Source organism: Colius striatus, chromosome 2, assembly GCF_028858725.1.
Source record: "Colius striatus isolate bColStr4 chromosome 2, bColStr4.1.hap1, whole genome shotgun sequence".
Classification (NCBI taxonomy): Eukaryota; Metazoa; Chordata; class Aves; order Coliiformes; family Coliidae; genus Colius; species Colius striatus.
The window spans coordinates 16,749,033-16,766,595 of record NC_084760.1 but is presented as its reverse complement, the minus strand read 5'-3'; the positions used below and the strand labels follow the sequence as shown (position 1 = coordinate 16,766,595).

General features: G+C 39.1%; 1 protein-coding gene across 1 annotated transcript in view; it reads right to left on the bottom strand.

Moving 5' to 3' along the window:
* COL9A1 (collagen type IX alpha 1 chain) overlaps nt 1-17,048 on the bottom strand; it is a 74,587-nt gene extending 57,539 nt beyond the window's left edge. The window contains exons 1-5 of the mRNA XM_061990121.1: nt 17,035-17,048; nt 16,642-16,715; nt 15,204-15,281; nt 14,935-15,067; nt 5,673-6,069 (exon numbers count right to left, since the gene is read on the bottom strand). Of these exons, the coding sequence (XP_061846105.1) occupies nt 5,673-6,069; nt 14,935-15,067; nt 15,204-15,281; nt 16,642-16,715; nt 17,035-17,048 (696 nt within the window). The remainder of the gene's footprint in view (nt 1-5,672; nt 6,070-14,934; nt 15,068-15,203; nt 15,282-16,641; nt 16,716-17,034) is intronic.
* Between the last annotated feature and the right edge of the window lie 515 nt (nt 17,049-17,563).

The window sequence follows — 17,563 nt, the reverse complement described above, 5'->3', positions numbered from 1 at the left end:
TAAATAGTTGCTCTGTAAATTTTTTGCTTAAAGCTTTTGTTATTGCTTGGAGGCTAAAAAAAAGCAAAAATAAAACTCTTTCTTTTGGAGAGGTCATAAAAGGTGTGACTGGCCTCCCTCTCATTTGGGAGAGTTGAGAAAAGGGGCAAGGATGTCCTAGCCTTGCTGTCAAGGTACCTTTTCCCTTGCCACTATTTCACAACGATCCTGTTGATGATGTTAAGCTGATTTAAAGGACGCCACTATTTTGAAGATGCCTCATGTAGCTGTTCTATTGATATCACTACAAAGTGTTATTAAGGATGAAGTATAGGCACAAAGTTCTCAGAAATGAACCTCACTCAAGTCAAGGATATTCATAAAACAAAGATATTAAAATGTACTCCTTTAAGACCCAAAGATGTTTAAGACCCACAGGTCAGTACTTCTGACATCCAGTTTCCAAGATTCCTACAGGATTCCCATTTAATCTTGATTTCTTAGTTCAGATATAAGTGGATTACTTATGTTTCTCCACTGTTTTGTTCTCTTATATTCCACAGAAAAGCCTGCAAATGCCCACAGCTTTGCACATCTTAGTGTCAGCTATGCAATTCAGTTGTCTTAGTGCTTTAGATGAGAGAGGTAATGTTAAGTAAGATGTAAATGAGACCTAAATATCTAGGGTAGTAGTTTCAGTATAGCATCAGTCACAGGGAATTATTTAGCAGTACCACTGATTTTAAGGAAAACTGTGACCCTTGGAGCACATTTGTAGGTCCCTTCTGAGAGAACTGGCTCCCTGTACCCTGCTGGGCTATTGCAGCCTTGGGAATGATTCAGGGGAAGACATTCCTTCAGGGGAAGTAAAATTCAGCTAAATAATTTTCAGGTGAAGGTTTTCTACAATTTTTCATCGATGATACCTATATTTGTTCTAAGGGAAGTCTGTTATCGACTGTGCATTTGTTAAGTGACCAAAAATAAGCTACACATATTTAAACATATCTCATCCTAGAGCTATTTTGAACATGTTTTATCCATTTTCCTGCATTTCTGTAATAAGGCTTTAGAGCTTCACTTTCCTTACATCATTTTTCCAAGTTTTAGAGCAGTACAGCAAATCCTGATGTTATCTAACCTTCCATAGCAAGGATTCAGCCTTCTGAATGTGAGATTTCATAGGGTGAAAAAAACCCAAGACATAACTTTTATTCTGTTCTATGCTGTAAATTAATCCCTGTTCAGCAAATATTGATAAGCAGCTTCCTCTTAGATGTCACCAGTGATGCGGCTGCCCTGAATGAGTTAGCAACGTTAGATGTCAATTAAATAATGACCAAGGATCACATCTAGAAAAATTTTGAGTGTCTATTATGGGAAAATCAGGGTAATGCCTCTGAAATTACAGAAACTAAGGCAATTTGTATCATCTCACAACAGTTAATCATTGAGCAGTGAGAAATAAATGCCCTTAACTTTCTATAGCAAACACAATTTAGGAAGTAAGTTGCTTTCCAGTTTTGAAAAGATGATATATCTTGTATTGCCTAGAGTTTATAGTGGATTATTTGAATTGCTTTTAGATAAAAAGAACTATTTCCTTCCATTGTTATCTAAAAAAACCCCAAAAGATAAAATGAAGCTGTAAACCTGTATAAAAATTTGCCCTCCACAAAACATTCCAAAAAATCCTAGAATAAATCTTTGTAAAGGCTCAAAGGCCAGTCATAGTTTCTAATGGAACTCTATCTATTACTCTCCTAGGCAATCTTAGTAACAAAAAGCAATAAAAAAATCTCTTTTAAAATGACATGTATTACAGTGTACCTATAAGAAGTTGACCTATTCTTCAAGATAAATAGAACACTCACAGAGTACTGCAAAAAAGAATAGGAAGCACAAAATTTACGTCCCTTAAAAATTATACCACTGGAAGTAATTTACTTTAACAATGCCTGGAAATAAATTAGAAATTGTGCCTGAGACATATTAAATAACCAAGACTATTGAGATGTTTAAACTAAGTATAGTCAAGCAAGTTAACGGATAAGTCTAGAATATCCTCAAATACAGATTTATTTACTTGATTTAAAGAGAAACTTAATGCACAGGCTAATCCAGAAATTTGTGCAATATAGAAAGACACTTTAAAATTACTAATCCATCAGATTGCTTGTTTTCTTTATCATAACTTCAGAGGATATGGTCTTCCTACATCTTCATTTTTATAATATCAGATTGGAGCGCTACCATTGTCCATTACACGTCACAGGCCATGTAATTTAATCTCATGAGTTCTATGTCAAGCCACAGTTTTGTTTGAATTAAAGTCTATTTTTAAACATCCAAAGTAATTTCAACCATGTAAATATGATGCATACCTTTTTCCTTCCCTGATAATTTGTTCCAGTGTTTCATTATTCTTTTTCTCAAAAAATTTTCATCATATTCCTGTTTTAAGGCCTCTCTTATGCAAAGATATTATTTTTTCATAAAATAAACTAAATATGACTGAATAGAGCCAAAATCACTCTAAAGGTGTAAAGAAATATATTACACAATCAGTAGTGGATTATAAAAATTACTTAATTTTGTTTTGTTCTTTCTTACTTTTAGTGTCTTAATGTAGCTTCACAGTAGTGCCCAGTGATGTACATGCTTAAAAATAAATGAGACAGAGTTTAACAGAAGACACGCTTCCCCCACCAGATGCCTGCCTGAAGAGCCTTGAGTAATCAGCGTTCCTCATTCTCAAGAGGGATGGGGAACTTCTGGAGATAGTCCAGCGCAAGACCACCAAGATGATCAGGGAATTGGAACATCTTTCTTACAAGGAAAGGCTGCGGGAACTGAGGCTGTTTAGTCTGGAGAAGAGGAGACTGAGGGGGGATCTCATTAATATTTACGAATATCTAAATGGTGGGTGTCAGGAGATTGGGACATCCTGTTGTATCTAGTAACAGGACAAGGGGTAATGGGATGAAGCTGAACACAAAAAGTTCCACTTAAACATAAGAAAAAACTATTTCACTTTGAGGGTGAGGTAGCCCTGGCACAGGCTGCCCAGGGAGGGTGTGGAGGCTCCTTTCTTGGAGGTCTTCAAGACCCACCTGAACACATTCCTATGCTACCTGATCTAGGTGGACCTGCATCTGCAGGGGAGTTGAAATAGATCATCTCTACAGATCCCTTCCAACCTTACCATTCTATGATTCTATGATTTGTATATCTTGCTGAAGAAAGCAAGTTTCTGCAAAACATGTGCTGGAGAGGAAGTGTTATAAAATTCCAAATTTTCTGACTTTTATCCTAGCCAAAGGTCAGCCAGAGCACTGTCAGAGAAGGGGGAGAAGTCCAAGTTCTTGTCAAGGTGCCAATATCACATCTCTCTTTGTTTGTAGGCTGACATTTCTAAACATTACTTCAAGAGGCAACAGGATCCCTCCTTGCTTTTAAAGGAATAACAGTATCTAACTTGAGGGCACAGTTTACTGTAGCACTGTATACTAGCTCTTGTAATGCTCTTACATGAATACTTGTAGTTCTCTGTGCATTTAAGCTAAATATCTTTCCAAGGAGGCATACAATATTGGGATAGGGTTTTTTTTCACCCTAGTAACAGGCATAGAACATTTTCCACTCGTTAATCCACCAGTATTCCTCAGACCAGCTAGGAAAGCTAAAATATGTGTGCAGCTAATTGCTACCAGCTCCAGGTGAATACTTTTGAAGGGTTTACAATGACTTTTGTTTTCAATAGAATTAATATAACTCTTCTGTTCTTGATGCTTTCTAATCCACATCTCTAGCAACATACTAAGTAGCCACTTTCAGACACCTGGGGCAGCTTTCTGTTATCACTTTTTCAAGTCAAACTGTTTCCTATACAGTTCAATATAGTAGCATGAGATGCTTCTTTTGTTGCAACATTTGCCTTTTCAAGTTTAAATAATGCTGATTATCCTGTGGCCACATTTTCTTTTCTGCAAACAACATGAAATATATTTTAAAATGTCATCTCTCTCTTCACTCTAGTTCAAAGATGATGCAAATCTGCAGTGTAGATGTGTGGAAAATGGTTACAGTATATTTAATATCTCATAGACTTTTGCCATTCAGCTCATTTTGAAATGAGTACCCCGTACGTATATGGGTATCTCACCATTCATGTGTTCTAAACACACATAAAAAGGATCCTTGGAAAAGGATGATATATGAAACTTTGCAATGTTTTCAGTAATTTTTTCAATTGTATTTTGAAACTCCTTTTATTCTACAATGTAAATTCAGAAATAGCCTTCCTGAGGTCTTAGATGTTGCTTAGTGCCACCATGGGACAAAATTGTTACATTATTCAGCAGAAAGTGCAGTCTAACTCATTAGCTGAAAAAACAGTAGCTGAGAAAACACTTTCATGGATGTCTGAAAGGCAAAATGCAGATGTGACAGCTACAATATTTTTTTCCTGACAGAAATTACAGTTATGTCACTTTGTCTTTGTTTTATATTAATTGTTCATCTCAGAAGCTAAGTCAGATAATCAAATAGTAAAATCCCTGGAGGTTTTTTTAACTCAGTTTTCTTTGTTGAAGGGCACAAAAGCATTCAATATTTACCATATGTCACCCTCAATGTTATTTTCTCCATCAAAACAACTCTCCTTGCAATGTAGCATGAAGAGGATATTTTCAGCATTAAATCCACTAACAGAATACAGAACAGGCATTTCACTCTCTACTCTGGCAACACAGAATGAAGGAGCATTCCACAATGAGTGTAGGTGTCTACTACAATCCATAGAGTAAATTAAATAGCTGACAAAGGGATTCACAACAGCTGTCGTGAGGAGTGGGATGTCCTGAGCTTGGCAGGAGAAAGTATTGTGGAGATGGGTGGGCTTTATGACTCAGCTCTGCTGGGCCATTTATTTGGATTGAGTCTAATCTCTGATGCCACAACTATCCCTCATAGGATTCATGAAGAAGAACCTTCTTTAAGAGTTCACTGTCTTTTTTAAAAATCTCAAGCTAATTAAAAAGAAAAAGCAATCATTAATATGATCATGCCAGGTATCACAGTAATTACAACAGTCTCCTGCATTATAAGGTACTCATGATAGTCTCTGATTTAGCACTGAGATTTAAACGTGGGTCTCTTATTTCCTGTGTGAACATCGCAGTAGATGAAAAAGAACCTCTCTCAATCTCACTTACAGGAGAGATTCCCTTTGTATTAACAATTTAAAGTACTTATTCTGCCAGAGACACATTTAATTACATCTAGCTGATGGTCGGTGCACGTATGTGAGACAGGGACCCTGATTCTTGCTTAAGTGCAGGCCACAAATCCATATGCTGAGACTTCCCTCTAGATCAAGCTCCACATCTGAGATAAACACAGAAACACCCAACTGATACATGCAGGCAGAGAAGAATCCAGTGGCAGAAGTGTGGATATCTGAGAAATGTCACTATAGAAAGTTAGTAATAACCTGGGTTATCTCTTACCTCACACAGCATATCTATATGCAAAATTTAAAAAGCAAACCTGGCACTTACCTGCCAAAGAGTTGCTATTTTTCTGTCATTTTTGCTTCCAGAAAACTCTTGAAGATGCGTGCCACAAAAAAATAATCCCATTAAGTTTCAAGATAAAACATTCTTACAGTAATAAAAGATTTTGGAACTTACCGGAACTGAAATTTCAGCGTTATTTTTAAGTTTCCCAAGGACAGCATAGCCATCAATGCTGATTTTCCCTTTTGGTTTTATGTTCAAAGATTCTATTTTAATACAGTCAATAAAAAGTGTGACACTGTTTGCTTCCACACTTATCATAAGCTTGTGCCACTGGGAGTCAAACAAGAAAGGCAAATGCAAAAATGATGCCGTATGGAGACTTCCATCCGCTCCTTTATAAGAAAATTCAACACTTTTCATTTGACCATTAACATTCACTCCGACTTGTTCTTTTCCTGAAGAATCTTGAATCTGCCAAATAGTCCAGTATTTCTGAAGTGTGGCCCCAGTCATCCGAAAAGTAGTTAGAAAGGAATATTCATCGGGCAATCCGTTGGAATATATGGCACTGTGTAGGATCAAAATACGGTACATACGTTGTGTATTTGTTCTGGAAACCTTTTCATATCACCACAGAGAAATAAGAAACAGTTACTCAGTGAAACCACATCTTAACCATACTTCTATCAGTACTCTTCTGCCTACAGCGTTCCTAAATGGATGTCTTTTGAGTCATTAACGTTGCTAATGGCAAAAGGAACTGGTTCAGAAATGTGGATTCTTCCAACATTATACAATATTTATGATAACCCTTTCTAGGTGTAACGGATGGAGCAACAGCAGACTCTTAGTTCAGATTTAGAAAGTATATCCTGCAATTACGCTATTTCCTACTATTAGACTTTCGAGATCAGTCAACACAGTGTGACATTATAATTGACCATATGTTTTGAAAACATAAGAATGTCTTTTGCAAATGCATTTTCTTGTTCAGCCTGACAATAACCATTTTATTAATGTATTAGCTATCATTTCAGCAGAAATCATTCAACAAATCATTCATTGACAAATATATGCATGGAAAGAACATACTAAAAACGTATTTATTACATCCTGTGACATTCAGCCACAAGACTACAAGTAGTAGGGAGCAGATTTAATACATATAAAATGTTTCATTCTTTGGAAACTCCAATAGCATGTGAGATTTGGAAAGCTAAACAAGTACTACTGTTTGTGTCACTGTGCAAAACACCAATGTTATTTCTTACCTCAAATGTGTCAGTGAATCTGGTAGACTATCTAAGAAATATGAATTTTCCTATTCTATGGGTCATAAAATGGTAGTTTCTTAGCCCAGTTGACATCAAGACATTATTTTCCATTTATCCACATCTAAAAATAACTTGTATATGACTAAATTTCTTAAATATGGAGACTTGCAGAGCTGTTTTGTCACCAGCATTCATTGCAATAACTTCTCAGGCAAAGTAGACAACTTATACAAACAAGGGGCAACAGGTACAAGCTGGAACATAAGAGATTCCAGGGAAATACAAGTTAAAACTTCACTCTGAGAGTGACAGAGCACTGGAACAGGCTGCCCAGGTGGGTTGTTGAGTCTCCTCTGGAGACATTCAAGGCCCACCTGGACAAGTTCCTGTGTGACCTACTGTAGGTGGTCCTGCTCTGACAGGGGGGTTGGCCTGGATGATCTTTCAGGGTCTCTTCAAATCCTTAAGATTCTGTGATTTTGTGATTCTGTGATTATTTACTGAGTGGCAGATTAATCCTATTTCAACCACTGAACCTCAGTCTTTAGGCTAAGGGGAAAAAAACACACACCCCCACCCCCCCAAAAAATAATAAATTAGTTCTTATTCTCTATGCTTGACAACTACTCACTTAGAAAAAGAGTACTGCCAGATAAAGCCTCCATAGTTTGTAGTGTGCTGTTGTCCAAAACTGTAGTGCAATCATATTCCAGCAGGAGACGGCACAGCCTCAGCAAGATTTAAATGTACAGCCAGGCAAGCCTGGCAGCAGCAGCCTCAGTTTATTAACAAACTACCCAATCTGCTGGTGTTTCTCCCTTTTCCTCACAAGCCTTTACATACACCTGAAAACTGGTGTATGAAGGAGGGAAGTGTTTAGCTGGGAGATTATCTTATTATGCAAGGTGTGGAGAAATACAAAGGTGGAAGAGGGGGTTCCTTACTAATATATTTAAACATTCTGTGATTTGTTATGACTTGTGTCTCTGTTGACTGTGGATGCAGTAGTCTGTCCCAGCTGGGTTTGTTTGATATGATTTTATCAATTTTTTTTGTCTTCTCTCATTGTTTTCTTTCAGTTTGTATCTTGATATCTCAAATGCCAATGTCAATGCATAGACATAGTACCTTTCCTTCTGTTCTGAGCACTTTCCAGTATTTACTACTGTATCCTAGCCTTCCTTGTGTTAGGCTTCTAGCTAAAACAACATCTTTATATATTCTTTCCTGCTGCAGGAAGATTTTCTCCCTCTCTCTATCCAGACACCCATTCACTCATAGTAAGCTTGTGTTCCAGTTCAGCACATCTTTTATGGCCCTCTGTGTCCTTCCTCTATAACATCTCTTTAACAACTATTTCAATCTTTACTGCTAAAACCTTAGCTCAATATTTATCTCTTCAGTTGCTGAATCCCACTGTTTGTTCTTGCACAAGAGCTGGTTTTACTATTACTGTACTGAAGGTGGTATTGTTAGGTAATTTTTTAAATAGCCTCCCTGTGACATTCCACTTTCTCTATCAGAATCAGTGACTCCAGGGGATCAGATAGGCTGAGCTCTGCAGCTAAAGGAACCAGTACTAATCCCAGATCCTCTGAGAAGAGGTTTTCAGTCTCTCTGCACTGATAAGTTCTGCTGTCATGGCAATATTGGTTTAAATGGCACACACAGATTCTCATCCCACCTCAGCTGACATATCTATACTGGCAAAAAAAACCCACCCCAACCAAACAAAAAACCTTACTAAGTAAATATAGTTACATTTTTTTTTTTTTATTAGAAGACTCTTTATACCAGATTGGCAGAAGAATTCTTTGCATCATATTTAGCTATAGTTCAGTCCTTTACGAGCCATCATATATGTACATGCAAGTTGCATAATTTCCTTCTTTTTCAGAAATTAAAATAGAAATCTGTTAACTTTTTCAAGTGATACACAAAGACAAGAAATTGTGTAAGAACTTCTGACACTGGTAAGAGAAAAATAAATGATAAGACTCTGCCCTGGTGAGTCCTCATCTGGAGTCCTGTGTCCAGTTCAGGGCTCCTCAGCTCAAGAGGGACAGAGAACTTCTTGAAAGAGTCCAGTGCAGGGCCACCAAGATGATCAGGGGACTGGAACATCTTTCATATGAGGAAAGACTGCGGGAACTGGGGATGTTTAGTCTGGAGAAGACTGAGGGGGGTACTCGTTAATATTTACAAATACCTAAACGGTGGGTGTCAGGAAGTTGGGACATCCCTTTTTTCTATAGTAGCTAGCAACAGGACAAGGGGTAATGGGATGAAGCTGGGATGCAAAAAGTTCCACGTAAACATAAGAGAAAAATATTTCACTGTTCAAGTGAGGGAGCCCTGGCACAGGCTGCCCAGGGATGGTGTGGAGTCTCCTTTCTTGGATGTTTTCAAACCTGCCTGGACACATTCCTATGCGACCTGATATAGGTGACCCTGCTTATGCAGGGCGATTGACTAGATGACCTCTAAAGGTCCCTTCCAACCCCTACCATTCTATGATTCTGTGAAAAGTATATAGAATAGTAAAAATACAAAGACAGTGCACAAACATGGATAAATATTTACATTTTCAGAAAATTTCAGAATCAAAACTACTGCCTGTAGACCACAGACACAGTATCAGTAATGTGACTCAATAAAACAAAGCAGAGGTATACCCATCACCAGAAAGGTACTCTGCAGGGGACTGTTACTGTGTAAGACTTACACCTATAATCCTGCAAGAAAAGAAGAGACAGATTGTCACTTCAGTTACTCCAACAGTAATGAAAAACAATTCCATTGACTTCAGTGGTTTCAGTGTATTTCAGTACATAGTTTTTCCCAAAGCCTGTAATCCTTGCATAGGCAAAGTCAGCAGCTTAAAATGATAAATACTTGCAAACCATGACAAATGTATCATGGTATTTAAATAAATAATTGAAGATGTTTCTCTGTCTTACTGCAAAGTGAAGAATGCCAGATTAAATTATTTACCTATTTTTTTTAACATACATGTTTCCAGTTCCACCAATTTATGGAAGAAAACCAAGCTTTTAAAAATTTAGAATCAGGAAAATGAGCAATGGGAGAATTAATATGAAGAAGTATTTCAAGCACATAGGCCAGAATCACTTGCAACCCATTTCCTGTCCATTTAAAAGTGCCAGGGATGTGAGACATCAGAACATTGCTTTCATTTATTTTTTTGTATTGTAAGTCTTTATGATAGCAGTCTCGTCCTACTTTCCTTGTGTACTCAGGCTATTATTAACTGCTTTAATTGTATAATCAGTGCATGGTCAGGTGAATATTTTATTTGAATCCTTGCTTAATTTTTTTTTAAGTACAGTTGGGCCAGGGAGAGGGACAGATTTTGAAACGTTTGTAATTCATCTAAGGGAAGTTCTGAAACACTACTGTTTTCTTTAAATCTTTTTGATAAATACTTAAGACTTTTATTAATCCTGTATCTTGAGTGCTTACCAAGAAGATTTATTAGAGATTTCAAGACAATCCTACTGAGTCATCAGTATAACCAAGATAAATCATCTGATTAGCTGGTGGAAGCCCTGCGTAGTCCCACTGACTTCAGGATTCAACAAGAGCTGCAGAGTATGTTAAAAGGCTACGTACCGACTTGAATACTACAAAATAACTGCTTATTTTATTAACTCTGTTTCTTTAAGACTTGTTTTCTTAGGTGAACTCCATTTCCCACTAAGATAACTTAATCCTTGCTAAATGAAGATTTTAGAAATGTTAGTACATCCCACTAGAGGTGGCTGTAGAAATTTTTCTGGCCAACCTCATGATAATGCAGTGTCATGTACCCAGGGGTGGGGATTTCTTTACTCAGGCTGGAGACACTTTGTGTCTGCACCTCCTGAAACCACCTAGAATCACAATTGACCTGGCAGGCACTGTCTGGCAGCCATCAAATAGGCAATAAAATCTAGCTAAGCATTTTTAAAAGTAACTGTCCTAAGTCATTAGCCAGACGTCATTTGTTAGGACTCATTGCCCTCAGCTGGTCTCTATTGTTCAGAAACAACCTAGTTCTGGCCTCATTATTTCTTAAGACCTAATTAGCTTCTTAGCTGCATTTTGTCTTTCATCAATATCTATGTAAGATATTTTACTTGCAAGACAAGAGGAAAGGTACCTGAAGAACTTTGGTGGCTGAATTCAGAAAAGCCAGACCTTCGGGAATATACATTTGAGGAATGTTACTTTGTAGGGAAGCATTATTCCCAAAAGAAAAAAATGAGGAAATCAGCCCATTAAATTCTCTGAATATTCCAAGCTTACTTCCTATTTTTATCATTTCTTATTGTAATATGTTTGTCATGTCACCTGTTAAAGTGGTCTGCAGTACACCACTTCCCCAAATATTAACATTGATCAAAAGGCAGCTTCAATTTTTGCATTGCATTTCATTCTACTGAAATAAGGATGCAGGCAAAGAGGTGTCATTTCAGATTCATAGGCTACCTTCATGCTGCTAAATTCACTATGCCCAGGCTTTTCTTTGATACTAAGTTCAGCTGGCATGAAAAATTTTAATCTTACTTAATTAAAAAAAAAGAATAAATATGCAAGCTGCATATTGGGAATGGTGTATGGCCTATCCTAGCTATCAATCTATGCCCAGGAATTGTTTAAAGACTGTAAGTTAGTCTGTACCCAAACGATGACAAAGTCTTGTGTAATATTTCAACAGTAAAGGTGATCAAGTATGAGTGCCTTTGAATGTTTCCTGGCATTAGTTTATCTGTGTGGACATAGGGGTCTTTGGATATGACTGCTGCAATCGTGAAGTCAAAGGATTAAGTTTTCCTCCAGTGCCTAAAGAAAGATAGCCCTTTTCTCCACAAAAAAAAACCCATATCATGAACATTTTCCTTTGTGCTAATATATTTTTTAAAGCTTGCAAGAACAAAAGAAAAATCAACACAATTGTTATCCACATTGCTAGTATTAATTTGTACTTAGTAACTGGTGGACACCTAGAACAGATACATAAACTAAACTGAAAAATGACATGTTTGCCATGTCAGAGACAATGGATATGAGCCATGGAAGTTTCACAGGTTCTTATTACACAAAGAACACTTCATTGATTCTGCAGCAGATTTTACGCTAGAAGAAGCCATGGCCAATGGGAACTTCTTTATATGATGAGAGAAGCTGAAGTCAAGACTTGTATGCAATCATTTCTATTCATTCCAGGGTACACTTCTGGACCTTGGCAAGTATGCTAAGCAGCAAAAAGACCAAGCTACAATTTAGTAGGGTTTTAAAGCTTTTCAAGGCATGAGCTATTGCTACAGCAAAGACTGAATAAATATGCTGAGCCATGCCCATCTAATCGAGCTCTCATTCCCACACCATAGCCACAGTTATATGGGCTTGTCTGCCTTAGTATAATGATCATACAGTAGTCAAAAAAAGGAAATTTTACTCTCATAGAATTGTAGAATGGTTTGGGTTGGAAGGGACCTTAAAGATCATCTAGTTCCATCCCCACTGCCACGGGCAGTGACACCTTCCACTAGACCAGGTTGCTCAGTGACAGCAAACCCTCTGTGCTAGCACTGTCATTGGCCCGCTTGCCATTTCTACCCATGTGTCCACCTCTCTGTCCCTTCCTCAAAAGCTTTGAAAGCCTTATGCTAGGGTCTGGTGTAGACCCCTGGTCCCTATTTCGCAAGGCAAGAGAAAACTCTGTCTATGGCTGTCGGTTACCTCGGACTAATCGGGCTGCTCAATGGGGAAAGCGTGAGAGGAAGTGGCTGCAGCGCGTCTGTTGAGGCGCGGAGCCTTACGCATGTGTTGCGGCGCGTCCTTGGCCAGCGCATCCCCCGTACCGCAGCCCCCGTGCCGAGCTCAGCCGCACGCCTGGCAGAAAGGCGCTGTCTATTTTTTCCCCATCTCACTCCAGTTTTACCTCCCCCATCTCTTGGCGAAGCAGGAGCTCACAGGGCTGGAGGCAGGTACCGGAGGTGACACCGCTGAGTGCTTGTCAGGCGGCTGCCGCCGCGGCCCCGTCGCGCCGCGGGGACGCCTCTGACCCGCAGCCTGCGCAGCCCGGACGCGGCGGCCGTTCAGCACCGCGAGCGCGGACAGCTCCGCGGCGGAGCGCCTCGGGCCGGAGGCGGGCGCGGGTGGCCCGGGTGGCACCTTCCTCCCTTCCAGTCTTCCCTCTTCTCCCTCCATCCCTTCCTCTTCCCCCCTCCTTCACCCTCTAGTCTTCCCCTTCTCTCCCTTCACTCCCTCCTCTTCCTCCTTCCCTCTCTATCCCCTCATTCCTCCCCTCCTCTCCCTCCAGTCCCCTGTTCCCCGTTCCTATCCCCTGGCCTGTCTGCAGCCGCAGGATGCAGCTGCTGCCCGCAGGTACCACGGGAAATAATAACATCACTGTTAAATACTCCATATGTGCATAAAATATAGATGGAGCAGCCAGAGGAGAATGTAGTTGGAGTTCAAGGTTACTGCGATACCTGGACCTGAGAAAGCCAAAATTATGTTCATGCCATTAAAAATGGCCGGCCTTGCTTGAGGTGCTCTGCATAAATTGCTAACTCCTGTAATACTTCTTAGGCATTTCAGCATCCCAAATTCGTAGTAGTAAAACCCACCTACCATGTCACGTTATAAGATTATGTGGAGAGTTCTGTTTTTCAAAATAAATATTGGAAATGGCCTCTCCTGTAGTGTTAGCCTCAGCTGCTTACTGCCAACTGCATTCCTTCTGAGTTAGCTTACTGAGAGTGGCACGTTGTAAAATAACTCTAGGAGCAGAGCAGCAAGATTGAGCTTAGTGCTGCACTAGAGCACTGCCAGGACTCCAGCCTTCATCCATTCCCTTGGACAAGACACTCAGCTAAAGTGCAGCTGACTTTTTACTTTCAGGTATACCATGAGACAACAGCAGTATAACAGCACAGTGTTGACTGGAAGTATCGATGACTTGAATGTGTTAAATTAATGATGCTACATCACCATCCATAGCCAGCAAGACCAGTAGCAGTAGTCAGCTCAGATTCATGCCGTAGTGTACTAAGACAGCTGGTGTAGGCTTGGTCAGAGATAACTTGTGTATATCAAGCGTATATCTCACTTTGATAGCTCAAATGTTCTCTGAGCTAAGAGGCGTGTGTTGAGATTCTGAAAATATCCAACTTTTAGTGGAATGAAGATCCCATTTACTGTGGTTGGGTTCAAACATACGCACTAGCAACCTTGATCAGCCACCGGGATGGAAGGTAGTCATAAGTCTGACGTAACCAACCAGTTAATCTGTAAACTAGCTTAATCTGGTAGCTCTAGAGGAAGAAGCCAGGGAAGACTACAACAAGTAAAAGCTGTCAGTGATAGCCAGAGTATGACAGGAGCACTTGGCACTCGAGTCACTCCTAGATGAAACAGTAGTACAATCAAATGTCTTGTCAGTTAATTGCTAAGTAAAGGCATTCTTCATTACATAAGGTGCTGGACTAGAATCCAGACTTGCCTAAGTTTGGCAAAGACATCTCTACCCTGCTGTACTGTCTCTGTTCCTTCACTGGAAGGCAGCAAGTCTGGCCTGTAAAGCATAAACACAATTAGATTCCAAAATCCTGTCTGCTATTACAACTTGCCTGTGACGTGCTAATTAACAGTTTTCATCTTTTATAAATTAAGTGACCATAAATCGGACAAGAATGTGGATGTACCAGTTGTCCAAAAAGTAAAAAGAATCCCTTATTATACACTCAATCAGCATTTGTCCTACTTTGTCTCTGTAATCCTTACATGACCAGAAAAATTCATTTGTGTCAATGATTTGAGAAAACTTTCCTCACACTGCTCCTGTTATCTTTTCTTTGCCTACCGAACTCTTTTCAAGACAACAACAACTTTAGGCTTTACTTCCTAAAGGTTTTATTGGTAAATCTTGAGGCACTCTGAGCAATATCATTGGTAGAGGAGAGTGGAAGTCCCTGAAATTGCTGTTACAGAGTCAATCTGGTTTGGCAGTGGCCATGAAAAAAGTGTTGAACTCCTCTTTCCCCTTCCAAAAGCTTTGCAAACGAGGTGATCAGTCTGGGGAGAGGATCTATCCCTTAAATTATAATATTGGCAAATATGCGTGTTTTGAAGTCAAACAACAATATTACCTGGTTGGGATCCTGAAGTCGACATTGGGTCCCAACTTATAAGCCACTTGTAGAGAAGTGGAGCCCACTACTCTCTGGACAATTCCTTGGGAAGCAGCTTTTTCTATTTGGAACTGAGAAATCAGGTCAAAGCCTACAAGAAAAAAATATCAAGAATGTAACTTTCATTTTAATTTAATTAGAGGATTATGCAGTCACAGAGCTGGATATAACCTGATAAAGTTTCTGAACAGCAACTTCTTCCTGAAAAATGTCAGGATGCTACTTGCCTGGTAAGTCATCTTGGCCAATCCTGATTGTTGGGCAGAGATCAATTCTGTGGCTGGCACCCAGGATGACTGGTAGTCCTGCAAAAAAAAGGTGAATTTATTAACGACATGCTTGCACATTGCCTCAGATCACCTTAAGAAATTAATTGAAGGAACTATAAGAATATTATGAATTAGAGCTATAAATAATAATTAGATGTAGATAATAATAAATCTAAACTGTACTCAAAGCTCTGTAGAAAATAAGCATCTGTTTCTAGAGAGCTCCAAATTTAAAATGATAAATTGAGTAATTATTTGACTGCTTTTTTTTCTGAGCCTTTAAATGAGAGAGTTATAATAATTCTTCTCTTGCAGAGCTATGTAGAAATAGTTGTAGCATAAGAAGGCCTGCTGTGTAAGCTATGTAAGGAGTTTTTGGTTTGGAACTTTTGGTGGTTTAAGCAAACATTGAAAAAAAAAGTCAGTTACCTAAATCAATAGTCTCCCTAATCCAAAGGAAACTTAAACAAACTTCATGCCAAGTAGAGACCGTTGAGAAATTGTTGGCATCTTTTCCATCATCTCTAGTATTCCAGGTGTTCCCACCTTCTTCTGTGCCACATTTGATCAGAGAATGATCATTCATGAAATATACGGTGGGGGCAAGAATAACTTACAGACCTTTTGTATTGACCCAAACAAGAACTTAGAAGAAATCTGTTTGAGGAAACCAAATTCAAATTCTAATTCTTCAAAAGGTTATCTGTCAAAATGCTTTGTAATAAGCACAAAAACCTACCAGATTCCCCTAATTAAGGAAGGAAAAATAAAAATATATTTGAAGACTTTCAGAGTCATGTAGAAGTTCAGTATCAGGTCAATCTGGAAAATGGTAGTAGAGGAAGAATAAAGCATTCAAGTTGGAAGGAGATGCATTTCTAACCTACAGAGAGCCTCTTGTATGCTGCAAAGGCTCAACCATAAATGTTGGTTTCCTTCTGACAACATAGACTTAAAGGGAACATTCAGGTTGACATGTTACACCTTCAAAACAGACTCATTCTATATTATTTCATGAGACATATGGCTGACATCCAACCATTTACATTTCATGCCCAGCAAGTAAAGTATAACCAGTTTCTTGCCACACATAGCAGAGTATCAAAATTGAAGCACTGAAGGAGAGATGTTTGTGTCTTGCATCTACTACCTATATCCAGATTTCAAGCCTTACTTAAAAAATACATCTAAAAGCAAATTTAAAATAACACATACAACTGTTGTCTTTCACTCTTTTTCATATGCATACATACATACACCCATACATCCATACAGACAAGTCCTCCTTTCTGCAATGGCTAGCTAGAAAGGATTTTCATTTTGAATAAGCTCGGAATAATTCTTTGACAGTCAAAATTACAGAAAGATGAAATGCAGATAAAGTCTGTCTCCTTACTTGATTGTTGTTGGATGGTGGCTGAGATGAAAGACCACAGACAACTACACACGTAAAAGAAAGCTGTAATTTTCCTGTAAACAGAAAGAAAACTCTAGTATGAATCTATAGTTTTTGACAGATTCTCTTATTGACTTTCTCCTCAGAGCTGTGCATATTAGATGTATAAAAACCCAAGTTAAAGATTTACTAACAGACTTGACAAGACAATTTCTTTACAGGACAACTTTTCGTCTTTGTCTTATAATAAAACATGTCAATAAAGCCCTTTCTATTACCAGTTTCTCCTTACAATGCTGTCATAAAACCAAAGAGCAAAGGCAGCAGCTGGCAAGGACATCTTTAACTGTTCTCTTATTTACAGATTTTTCTAAATCCTACTTGTTCTCTTACCAGTTGCTTTTCATCTTCACTACTGGCTCTCTTCACTTCTCTCCTGTGAATATGCAGTGTATACAGTCACATTGCCTGCTTTCCTCTCGTTAGTCCTGTCAAAGAGAGCGGCACTGGGTGCAGACGGCTCGTCCTGCCCCACTCAGGACCCAGCAGGGAAGGAGGTGCAGGCTGCTGGGTCTGTTTTAATCATGTGAAGGGAAGGAGGTGGAGGCTGGATAAACGTGTGTCCTGGTGGACTCTGAGGGCGGATCTCCGGAGCCAGTGGAATACAAGGGAGCCAAGAGAGCAAAGAAAAAGGTGCTGATTGTGCCAGCATCGGGGCAGGGAGATTAAGAAAATGTGAGTTTCACAGTGCCAGTCACTGAATAGCAGGGTCTGCTGTTCAGCCAGGCAGATGAAAGAATCAAATGCACCAAGGGGTCTGAGGAAGCTGGTGGCCCTAATGTGGTGTTAAGACTAAACTTTTGAGAACAAGGGAACCTCAGTCCTTTAAGGAAGGCATTTCCTTTTCTCACTGATTTACTCA